Raw genomic sequence first — 12,906 nt, 5'->3', positions numbered from 1 at the left:
CGCACGCACACACACGCAAAGGCGCACACACCCGCACAAACACACACGCTCGCACTCTACACGCACAAGCACACAGGCGCTGGCAGGCACTCAAGGAAACGCAGTTTCTTTCTCGCCTCTCATTCTGTAGAGAGAACGCCAGAAGTTTCTGAGGATCACTCACGCTAACTTGGTATTGGTGGGGTTCCACGTCCCCTTTTATAGGATACTGGACTCCGCCCTTTTCCAGGTCCATTAGAGGAGAAATTGTAAAGGTTGGAGGTGGAGGCGGAACAAAGCCCTGTTATAACCCGTCAGCAGCTCCACCTCAGGAAGCGCCCAACGTTGTGCACCCAGGAGTGAAACCTGATCCTTGCAGGAACGTGCAAGGATTTAAAAACGGCCTTAAGCTGAGGCACTTGCGAAGAAGCCCTGTCATGGTCAAGGTCAGGATGGGCGTTTCTGCCTAAGCAGGGGCCCCTAAACAAGCTGGTGCGTCAATGAATGGAACGGTTATCCAGCTGCCTTGTTAGCAGCAGGACCTGCAGGACCTCCAGGGCCTCAAGAGCGCCAGCTTCACTGAGTTCTCCTCGGTTTGGGTTTCCCACAAAAGCATGGCCACACCAAAAACTCTTTTTCCACAGATAGGAAAAGGGCCCCGAAACTTTTTTACTCCACACCTTCATCCCTTCCCTTCCTAGCCCCTGCCCCCCGCATTTTGCGCTTCGCCTCAGGAGCTGGGTGACCTCTTCGTCTGGAATGCTAACGCTGCAAAATTCCGGTAGCCAAACAAACCAACTGCCCGGGAGAGGCAAGAAGCGAGAAAACATCACAACCCCCAACCACACCTCCCTGTTTTCCCCGTGCTTTTAAAAAAAAAAAAAAAAAAAAAAAAAAAAAGCCCTGCCCGTGGCCACGCGATGCATGCTAGGATGAGTAGTTCCCCCAATCCCCAAGGCCCGAGTCAGGGAGGAACTCAAGTTGATTTCCCCCGCAGGGAACTACAATTCCCGTGGTGCCCCGCTACAGAGTGGAAGGGGCGGGACACGAGAGAGCGCGTCGCGCTTGCGCAGGTCGAGGGGCCGGAGGGAGGCGGAGGCGCCCGGGCCAACTGCTGAAGCGTCTCCATGTGACAGTGAGCGGGGTCGTAACTCCTGGCGCCGCCCGACTCTGGTTCTTGACCCAAAGCACTGTCCCTTGTCCCGGCGCCAGTAGGCAACAACAGGCTAGGACGCTTGGTGTCTGGCCGTGCCGCCGGAGGAATTGCCTCGGCGGGGTCAGGTGCCTGAGGGACCCTGCGGAGACCCCGGAGTCTCCGGAGAGAGGCGGAGCGGGGATTTCTCTCAGCACCGGCGTCCCAGAGCGCGGAGACATGAACGGTTTCACGCCTGAGGAGATGAGCCGCGGCGGGGACGCGGCCGCCGCCGTGGCCGCCGTGGTCGCTGCCGCCGCGGCTGCCGCCGCTTCGGCGGGGAACGGGGCAGGGGCCGGCGCCGGGGCTGAGGTGCCCGGTGCCGGGGCCGTCTCTGCGGCCGGGCCCCCGGGAGCGGCCGGGCCCGGCCCCGGACAGCTGTGCTGTCTGCGGGAGGACGGTGAGCGGTGCGGCCGGGCGGCTGGCAACGCCAGCTTCAGCAAGAGGATCCAGAAGAGCATCTCCCAGAAGAAGGTGAAAATCGAGCTGGATAAGAGCGTAAGTGACGGCGGGACGGCCCTGCCCTGCCCCCCCTTGGGGCTCCTGGTGCCTACAGGGATTGTTGGGCGGAGGGTTCAGGGGTCCCGCTAGACCTGGCTGCAGTGCGAACCCGTTGTGTGGTCTCTGGTAGGAGGCAAACAACAAAGTCACTGCAACTCCGACCGCCACCCCCTACAGACACAGACTTGCACGCCGCGGTTCCGCTCCTCCCCCACGCTTCCTACCCCCCCCACCCCCACGCTCCCTGAGTCCGTTCTGCTCACTCTCTAACCCCTTCCTCCTTCACCGAGATCGGGAAACGAACAAAGGGGACCGCCGCTCGGAGGGCCCGGAGTAGTTTTATTGCAGCCCGGCAGCTCCTTTTGGAATGGAGGTGCCTTCTTTGTTTTGCTGCCCTAGCTGGCGTGTGGCCCCAGGGAGTAACTCCTCTCGTGTAGGCAAAAGTGGAGTCTTTGCAAAGACCAAGGACCTGATGCTGCAGTAAAGAAAGACCCCTTTCCTCGTTCGTCCGAGTATGGACTGAGGGGAAGCGAGCTCACCCCGCGCCTTGCTGGGAGCGGGGATTGTGAACGATGTCAGCATCTAGCGCAGCTGCTCGCAACGTGGGGAGCACGTAGCCTCTGCGGTTTTGCCATCCCTTTGGCAGCCATCGGGATTTCTTTTTCAGTCCTTTTACACGTCTGGCTTTTTTTGACCATCTATGAGGTTTTTAGAAACAACCATTGCCACTTTTCGGAGCTCTGGCTGGCGGTAAATGAATAACAAGATGCCAGAACCTAGCACATGTCCTGCATAATTTTAACTTGGATTTAGTTTAGAAGTTAATTTAAAAGCCTTAGTCTTTAATCGTTTGGTTTTTTTTTTAAAGGAGTTTAACTGTTAATATATGCAACCCAATATTTCATATGTTACCGTACAGCTCTCAAGACTACATTTAATTGAAGCTTTTGCAGAGTTTGTGATACTTTAAGCCTGTTAAGGGCATACTTGTGATACTTTATGCCTGTTAAACAATTCGTGCTCTTATGAGCAGGCACGCTCATAAGAAACTTTTCAAGTAAACTTGAATAATTTCACATTGCTTTGGTTGGAAGAACGTAGTACAAATAAATACATTAAATACTCTGGAAGTTTATAATTCAAATTTAAATATAAGTAGCATATGAAATCAGCTCATTTGTAAAAAGGGATAGTTTTGTATCTGGATTATAAAAAGAATAGGAAGCATACATCATGCTACTAAAATATGCTCTTTAAGTAGAGAAAATATTACCATATAGCAAAGTTGTGGGCAACATCATCTTTCCCCTTGTTAAAAAACAGCATGACCTAACAAATCTAGTTCACCCTCACTGCAGTTTAATGACAAAATCCAGAGTTGGAATTTCGCATTCTGCTTCTCTGCCTACCCTCCCTCCCGTCCACCCCTCCCTACTCCCCAATCTAACTGAATAGAGGATTTAAGCATAGAAGCATGCTGTTGTCTTCACAATGGCCTGTTTTGACTGTTGTTTTTATTTTTAATAATTCACCGTGCCCTATGTATTTTACTAATACATGGACACATTACATAATAATAAGTAGTCTGTGAAACTTTTCTGTTTCAGGCAAGGCATCTTTACATTTGTGATTATCATAAAAACTTAATTCAGAGTGTTCGAAACAGAAGAAAGAGAAAAGGGAGCGATGATGATGGAGGAGATTCACCTGTTCAAGATATTGATACTCCTGAGGTAAAGTTTCTGTATGTTAAATGTAAATCCTAAGTATTTCATTCTGAAACTTATATTTAAAAAATGAACAAATTTTAAAAATGCTTAAAGCGAAAAATCTGAAAATGAAAGCAAAATTAAATATAGCCAGTTAACAAGCAGTTGTAGTTTGACTTATGTTTTCACTTGACAATGCTTATAGCTCTGTTGCCTTCTAACTTCTTTTTTTGCTCCCAATTTTCAATATTTATCTTCAGAAGATTAAAGTGTACAATACATTTATAGTTTTGATTATATAAAAGGAATGGAATGGAATTAAATAATATAATCTTTGTTATTTCATAATGGAATTACAGAATTACATTTTTATTGTGCCAAAATTGAAATGTTATTGTACGTATCAAAGGTAACTTTTAAAAATTGCATGAACTAATTCTTATATGTTTATTTTTTTCTAGGTTGATTTATACCAATTACAAGTCAATACACTTCGGAGATACAAAAGACACTTCAAACTATCAACCAGACCAGGACTTAATAAAGCACAACTTGTTGAGGTATTTATGAGTTTTAAACTATTTATACTTTAAATGAGCCTGTTTATACAAAAAAGAGTCATTAAAGGCTAATGAAATTGTTAACATAATGTGTATAACAATACATTTTAGTTAGATCAGTTAATAAAAAATCTATTGCGGAAGAATCTAGTTTCCTAGAAATGTTTGTCTGCCTCTTAAATTCCTTTATGATACAACCACTCAGTGGATTGTATGTAATTTCCTAAGCATTTTTTAATACTGGCTTTCAGAAATATTGGGTGATAATTTTTAAATTCTGATTCTGGAAATCTGTTGGTTTTAAAATTCCACTTAGTAAACATTTATTGAACACCTAATGGAGGCATAATAAAAGAAATTGATAAGCTTTGTTGTCTTTATTAGAATTTTTTTTTAAGTTTTTGATGGACTAGGTCTACTGATTAGCCCGTAAATAGTATTCCTATAACTTGTTGATTTAACTATTTCAGAATTTGTCCTTGTTGATGTTTGTTTTGAGGCATCTGTGCTTTCTTCACATCTGGAAGATGCAAAGACTTTTATCCAAGGCTTTATTTTATTTAGTTTGCTTTGATATAGAACTTCTAGTCTTTTCGTAAGTTTTGGAATATGTGTGTTCTCAGGAATTAATAGAACCAAGAAATCTGTGAATCCTATTAAGATGTTAATCTATTAGAATAGAAATTAAGTATATAAATCAGTTTTCTCCATATTTTTCAGCTTGGGTTTAATAATGCAGCATTTTCTAAAACGTACATATTGGATATGGTAAAAGATACAGAAGGTACAATTCTTCGGCAGAATGCTTTTTTAACATTGTTAAGATCTAATATATTGACTTTTTAGCCAGAATTTCTTCTTTCCTTCTTGCCTAAGCAACAAAAACTAAGTTTCTTCTTTAAATTTGATTTAAAAGATCCAGTCCTTTTTAGGTTGTATAGTATATTGATATAACATAAACATAGATATTATCTACCACGATGAAACTGTATCCATATATATATATACTAATCAAGTGGAAGATACTTTTGTTTTGGGACAAATGAGAACCAAAGAACTGATTATTATAAATGTTACATATAACGTACAGTTGACCCTTGAACAACACAGGGGTTAGGAGCATAGTGAAAAATCTGTATATAACTTTTGATTCCCCAAAAACTTTACTAATAGCGTACTGTTCACTGGAAGCCTTCCTGATAATATAGTCAACGTATTTTCTATGTCCTATGTATTATATATATTTTTACTGTATTCTCAATAAAGTAAGCTAAAGGAAAAAAATGTTAACAAAATCATATGGAAGAGAAAATACACTTACAGTACTGTACTGTATTTACTGGAAAAAAAAAAAAAAGTGTGTAAGTGGACCCTCACAGTTAAAACCTGTGTTGTACAACGGTCAGAAGTATGTAGTTTTTAAGTGTACCTGAAATATTTGATAATCTGATATTTAAAAAGTTATATTATTTCTAAATCTACTTTTTCTTTAGAAATGAGAAAAAATCCAAATGGCCATGAACATTATAGTTTAGTCATGAGTGATTCCAGAGTTTAGGTGACTGTCCTCTTTAAATCTCTTAATTAATGTCTGAATAACATTTTAAGAAGTTTTATCTTCCACATTCTAGATATGCATATGAACACCCCAGTTTAATCTGTTGTATTCCTCTTGGTTGTTATAGTGCACATGTTGGATTAGCAGAATGAAAGGCCAGAAAGCAGATAAATACTCTTCAGTGAACATCTCTCTTTTCCTTCTCATTTTCCATCCATAATCTTTATTCAGAAAAACCTTCAGGGAACCTTAACAAAGAGTACTGCCAATGAATGAATAAGTTACAGAAAATATATTTGTAAGATAGTTTATAATTTGTGTAGAACCAAAAGTTTTTCAACTGATGTATTTATCCTTTTTCTATGTGAGTAGGGTCTACATTCTGTTTTATTTCATTGGTACTTAAAGTTTAAAAATATTTACCTCCTGATGTAGATTCTAGTTATAAAATTTAAATAAAAGGGAATAATATTCTAATTAATGTATATTTAACTGAGTGGGTTGGTGAAATCACACTGTCTCTTCTTCATAACATCTTATTCTTACACAGCTTTTCATCTTGTTGGTATTTTGTTAAATAATTTATTTTTAAAAGGAAATACTCTTATCACATAGCACTTTCTCTTTTGATGAATGTGGTTTTTTTACCTAGTATGACATCTGTCAATATCTATAATTTGAATTTTTTTTTTTTTTTTATAGATAGTTGGTTGCCACTTTAGGTCTATTCCAGTGAATGAAAAGGATACCTTAACATATTTCATCTACTCAGTGAAGAATGACAAGAACAAATCAGATCTCAAGGTTGATAGTAGTGTTCACTAGAAGAGATGGAATTGAGACTAAGACTTGGATGTTCCGACGTTAAGACTGTTTACTGTTTTTTCACATGTAGAAATGTTCCTTGTGTATTTTTTTACAGAGGATTTTCTCTGGTTTTATTTTCTTTGTTTCTGACTCTTAATAAATTAGTTGGAAACTCGTGTAAAATGAGCTTTCCTAGATTGAAAAATATTTTAAATAAAGGTGATTACTATTAGAGTTGCTTCAGTATATTTATTTTATGAAATTTGATTTTTATGTTAAACTGACAAGGTACTAGTTTTAATTGAGAGTTTAAAGATCATTTTGTTACCACCTTTTTTTTTTTTTTAATTCCAAGAAATTAAGGAGCAGTAACAAACATAGCACATTTGCTTTCTCTGGGACAATCTGATTTGGAATTACAGATATCCTAATGCTATAAAGTACTTTTTGGTGCTAATGGGTTTGAAAATAGACTTTCTTTGGGGGGGCAACTTCTTTTTTATTTCCTTTTTATTATTATTATTATTACTTGAAAAAGTATTAGGAAGAACAAAGAGTTGAATTTATAGGCCTCCCTCCTTCCAAAGAAGACTTAATGTGCCAGCAAAAATAAACACAGTGCTGAAAGTTGAAATAACATAGAATTAGTTTTGTTTCTTTAAATTTTCTTAGGGAAAAGGTGTTTATATGGCATGAACATAGAAAGAAGTTCTGCAGTGCCCTTTAATTCTCAGTCATGTCCTGTACTGTTTACATTGCAAATTAAAACTAGTAAGTTGGAGAGATCTAGAAATCCAACAAGCTCTTTAAATTTTGGTCCATACATAGCTCTGACTTGATTTATATTCTGCTTTCTTTTACATTTCATTCTCTATCAGTTTTCTATTAAAGGTCTCATAGTTGCAAATCAAATTAGAGCTTATGACATCAAAACAACAGCTTCAGTTAATGTCCTTGATTAAGGTGCAGATTTTAGGCTGGAAATGGATCAGAACATCAATGTAGCTCAAGGTTTCTTTCCAAGGTTGACATTTGGGCCTGATAATTCTTTACCATGGGAGGCTATCCCGTGTGTTGTAGTTTTAGCAGCATCACTGCAGGCAACACTAGTGCCCGTGACACTCTGAAGGTGTGACAACCAAAACTACCGCTAAATGTTGCCAAACGCCCTGGGAAGCAAATCCATCCATGGTGAAGAACTACTGATTTAGCTACATGAAAAGTAATGGTTCATTAGAAAGTTAGTCTGTATTTTTAAGTATTCTGAGTGTATTGACAGCTAGAAAATATGGTGAAAAAATAAAGCACTGGTCTTTGTTCTTGCTATACCAGTTAAAGATTTATAGTTGACCCTTAACCAATGCAGGGGTTGGAGCAACCAACCACTGCATAGTTGGAAATCCATATACAACTTTTGACTCTCCCAAAACTTAACTACTAATAGCCTACTGTTGGCTGGAAGCCTCTCCAATAACATAAACAGTCAATTAATACACATTTTGCACGTTACATGTGTTATATATTGTATTCTTAAAGTAAGCTAGAGAAAAATGTTTTTGAAATCATAAGAGAAAATACATTTGCAGTAATGCACACTGTAAAGAATCTGCATATATGTGGACTTGCACAGTTCAAACCCATGTCCAAAGGTCAACTGTACTTTATTGGTGAGCAGAGACTGTGATAATTGGTATTATACAATCCTCTCATTTTTGGCATTCCAGAAATCTCTGCGAGAAATTTTTCTTAAATGTCTGAAAGTGAGCCACATAACTACAAGTTGTGGCGGTGGTTTATTTGAAAAAAGTATTACCTCTACATATTTTTATCTAAATCTATAATCTGTAAAAAGTTAATTTTTTAATAAAACTTGACTATAGGCTTACTTTTCCCTATAAAAACACTCCGTTCTTGTGAAAGAAGCTTGAAACCATTTGCTTACATTAAATTATCTGTTTATGGTTATAACCTTTGACTAACAGTGTTAATTTCGTAGTTAATTATTTGCATAAAATGTAGTTGGATAAAAGTGAAAATAGGAGTTCTGGGTGTTAGTTATCCAATGAAATTAAATCCTTGTTAGAGCAATTTAAAACATGAAAAACTGAGAGAACATCAAAGCTCAGAAACTCAAGATGCTGCAATGTAAAAGTCAGTTTTATATAAAATTTTTAATTATTTGCTATTAGGTATAAAAAATTCACTAGAAATCTTTTTCCCTGTTTATCTCTGAACCAAAAAAAGTAAATGGAAACTCATATCTCTATAAGGGTACAGGTTACTTATAACATTAGAACCTCAGAAGAATCCAAAATTGACTGTGAAGTAGAAGGAAGAAAACATAATGAAATAAGTCCTGATGGTTTCCTTGTCAAGAGTTAAATAAATCTTTGCCATATGCTCACTAAAAAAAGAAAAAGAAGTCAGTTATTTGGTAGAACTACCTTTCATTGAACATTTAAGAAAAGGCTAAAAATACCTGAAATATAGGTCTTTACAAAAACAAGCTCTATATTATTTCTACATAAGATTTTTTTTTAAGATTTTTTTTATTTGAGAGAGAGCATGAGTGGGGGGAGGCGCAGTCCCCCTGAGCAGGGAGCCCGATAATGGGCCCTATCCCAGGACCCTAGGATCATGACCTGAGCCAAAGGCAGACACTTAACAAACTGAGCCACCCAGGTGCCCCTACGTAAGGTTTTTTTTAATTGAGCCAAAATATATATGGTAGTATTAACCATTTTAAACTGCATAATTTGTTGGTATTTAGTGTATTCACAATGTTGTACCACCACCAGCTCTAATTTCAACATTTTTCATTACCCCATAAAAACACCCATAAGTAATCACTCCCAATTCCTCCTTCTCTTCGTCCCCTGATACCTCTAATCAGTTTTCTGTCTCTATTATGGATATATCCTATAAAGGAAATCATATATGTCCTTTTGTGTCTGCGGTTTTTTTCACATAGCATATGTGTTCAAGGTTCATCCAAGTTGCTGCATATTTATCAGTACTTTGTTCCTTTTAACAGCTGAACAATATTCCATTATGATATATATATATCATAGCTAATATATGTGATATATATCACAAGTTGTTTATTCCTCCATAGATGGACATTTTGGTTTCTACCTTTGGCAATTAATAATGCTGACTTGAACATTTGTGTGCAAGTTTCTATGTGGACATGTTTTCATTTCTTTTGGGTATATATGTAGGAGTAGAATTGTTGAATCACATGGTATTCTATATTCAACTTTTTGAAGAACCTCCAGATTTCCATAGCGGCTGTACCATTTCCATTCCCACCAGCAGTGTACAAGAGTTTCTATTTCTCCAAATCGCCAATAGTTGTATTTCCTTTTTTTTCTTAATTAAAGCTTTCCTACTGCGTGTGAAGTGGTATCTCATTGTAGTTTTGATTTGCATTTCCTTACTGACCGATGATTGTATATCTTTTCACATGCTTTTGCTGACTTGTATGTCTTCTTTAGAGAATATTTATTTAAATTCTTTGCTTATTTTTCAATTGGATTGCTTATCTTCTTGTTGCAGGAGTTTTTTATTCTGGATATGGATATTAAGTCCATATTCAATATATTTTCTCCCATTCTGTGAATTTCCTTTTCATATTCTTGATAATGTTCTTTGATGCACAAAAGTTTTTAGTTTTTATTTATTTTTTTAAATTTTTTTTAAAGATTTTATTTATTTATTTCAGAAAGAGAGCACATGAGAGGGGGGAGGGGCAGAGGGAGAAGCAGACTCCCTGCCCAGCAGGGAGCCCGATGCGGGACTCGATCCTGGGACTCAAGGATCATGACCTGAGCCAAAGGCGGTCGCTTAACCAACTGAGCCACCCAGGCGCCCAAGTTTTTAGTTTTTATATAATCCAGTTTATTTTTTCTTTTGTTACTCATATTTTTGGTGTCAGATCTAAGAATTCTTTGCCAGATTTGAGGTTATGAAGATTAACCCCTATTTTTTCTAGGTTTTATTTATTTATTTATTTGTTTGTTTGTTTGTTTATTTATATATAAAATAACTTTAGCATTTAACTTCAGGTCATTGGCCCATTTTGTTCATTACTGGTGTATAGAAACACAACTGATTTTTGTATGTTGATTCCCTACAACTGTGCTGAATTTTTTATTACCTTTAGTGGTATTTATGTATATTCTATGAGATTTTTAATGTGCTGTTGGCTTGATATATTAATATTTTTTGAAGATTTTTGCATCTATATTCATAAAGTATGTTGGTCTAGAGTTTTCTTGTACTGTCCATGCCTGACTTTTCTATCAGGATAATGCTGATACAGGTTTTTATTTGTAAAATTCTTAGAATATAGGGGCTATATATATGCTACATATTTCTCTCCAGATATACCACTCTGCAAAGATGAGCCCATTATGGTGATAGCACTCTATAGAAGTAAATTGGGGAAGATGGACTCAAGCACTCCACAGAAGTAAATTGGGGAAGTTAAATCAGTCTCGATTTACTATAATTTTCTTTTTTTTTTAAAGATTTTATTTGAGAGAGAGACTGGGAGTAGGGGAAAAACAGAGAGGGGAGAGAAGGAGGGGGAAAGAATCTCAAACAGACTCCACACTGAGTGTGGAGTCCAATGCGGGCTTGATCTCAAGACCCTGGGATCATGACCTGAGCTGAAACCAAGAGTCGGACACTTAACTGAGCCACCCGGGCACCCAATTTAGTATAATTTTTTAATATCAATTTCTCTTCAAATCTTTGAGAGAAAAGTTTAGGCTTAGGCTGTTAATGCAAAATGATTTAGAAATATATGAATTTGATTATTTTTTCTTTTGGGGAAAATTATTTTAAAGCCTGTAATGTTCTATTGATGTGATTGTTTACATTTTAAAAACACCTGTCATAATATTTTGCAAAAATGATTTCTTTTGGAAAGAACTCATGTGTACCTGTTAGCAACTATAAGGAAGTTAAAGTTTCAAGATCTGTGAATGTTCTTACCTGTCTGTCCTTCCCTTCCTCCAGTAGTTGTTGCTCATTGTTTGGATTCTCCATATAGCTTCCAATTCTCTAATAATCTTTTATGATTAGTACTTAATCCCAGCAAACAAAAATACTCAAGGCATCCCTTCGGATTATAATGAGGAAAAGAGAAATTTTATCAAGAAGAGATGAGCTATTAGTATTACTGTCAACTTTGTGCTCAGATTCATAATAAGGAAAAGGATATAAAACATCCAAGATAAAAATTGTTAATTCAGTAAGCATTTAGCTTATATGAGCTAGCTGAAGTGTACAATCATGTGTCCCATATCAGTAAAGGTTTGTTTTCCTAAAAAGGAAATAGATTAGATGATGCTATTAAATAACGTAGTGGTTAAGATTATAGATGCTATCAGAAGGAATGAAACCTTGCCATTTGCAACGACGTGGATGGAACTGGAGAGTGTTATGCTGAGCGAAATAGGTCAATCAGAGAAAGACATGTATCATAATGACCTCACTGATATGAGGAATTCTTAATCTCAGGACACAAATTGAGGGTTGCTGTAATGGTCGGAAGTGGGAGGGATGGGGCGGCTGGGTGATAGACACTGGGGAGGGTATGTGCTATGGTGAGCGCTGTGAATTGTGCAAGACTGTTGAATCACAGATCTGTACCTCTGAAACAAATAATACATTATATGTTAAAAAAAAAGAAGAAGAAGAAGAAGAAGATAGCAGGAGGGGAAGAATGAAGGGGAAATTGGAGGGGGAGATGAACCATGAGAGACGATGGACTCTGAAAAACAAACTGAAGGTTCTAGAGGGGAGGGGGATGGGAGGATGGGTTGGCCTGGTGATGGGTATTAAAGAGGGCACGTTCTGCATGGAGCACTGGGTGTTATGCACAAACAATGAATCATGGAACACTACATCAAAAACTAATGATGTAATGTATGGTGATGAACATAACATAATAATAATGTAAAAAGAGTCTAGATGCTAGAGTAAGACTGTAAGTAAGCCCTATTCAAAACCTGGCACTACTGCTCTGATAATGTAACCTTAAGCTCCTTAATCTCTCTAAACCTTGGTTCTTTGGCAATAGAACAGGGATCATGACAGTACCTACCGCACTCAGTTGTAAGACAGTGTTAAGAAAAATAGTAAATTTTTAGTAAAAGCTTAATTGTCTTTTCTTTTAGCTAAAAGCTATGGAAAAAATAAAGGATCTATTAATATGACTGAATGAAGTGTTTGCTTTTAAAAATATATTGACCTAGGCGGGAAAAGTTACATAAGGTAAGTTATGTGAACATTCACGTTTTTATATTTATTTGGTAATATAAAGAAGAATGTGTGCTTCTGTTATGCACTCATTTCTAAAAGAATGTAATTTAGGGACTCCTGGGTGGCTCAGTCGGTTAAGCGACTGCCTTCAGCTCAGGTCATGATCCCAGGGTCCTGGGATCGAGCCCCACATCAGGCTCCCTGGTCCGCGGGGAGCCTGCTTGTCCCTCTGCCTCTGTCTCTCTCTCTGTCTCTCATGAATAAATAAATAAAATCTTTAAAATAAATAAATAAATAAATAAATAAATAAATAAATAAATAAATAAA

General features: G+C 37.8%; 1 protein-coding gene across 1 annotated transcript; it reads left to right on the top strand.

Annotated features, from left to right (window-relative positions):
• The first annotated feature begins 1,044 nt into the window (after positions 1-1,044).
• Positions 1,045-6,538, top strand: SAP30 (Sin3A associated protein 30). Its single transcript, XM_035022695.1, has 4 exons — positions 1,045-1,669; positions 3,280-3,405; positions 3,843-3,941; positions 6,202-6,538. The coding sequence occupies exons 1-4, from the start codon at positions 1,352-1,354 to the stop codon at positions 6,322-6,324; spliced, it is 666 nt and encodes a 221-aa protein (XP_034878586.1). The 5' UTR covers positions 1,045-1,351; the 3' UTR covers positions 6,325-6,538.
• Positions 6,539-12,906: the final 6,368 nt, after the last annotated feature.

The sequence above is a fragment of the Mirounga leonina genome, unplaced genomic scaffold (genome assembly GCF_011800145.1).
Source record: "Mirounga leonina isolate KUSES-001 unplaced genomic scaffold, KU_Mleo_1.0 Mir_176, whole genome shotgun sequence".
In the NCBI taxonomy this organism is placed as follows: Eukaryota; Metazoa; Chordata; class Mammalia; order Carnivora; family Phocidae; genus Mirounga; species Mirounga leonina.
This window is presented reverse-complemented; position numbering and strand designations above follow the sequence as displayed.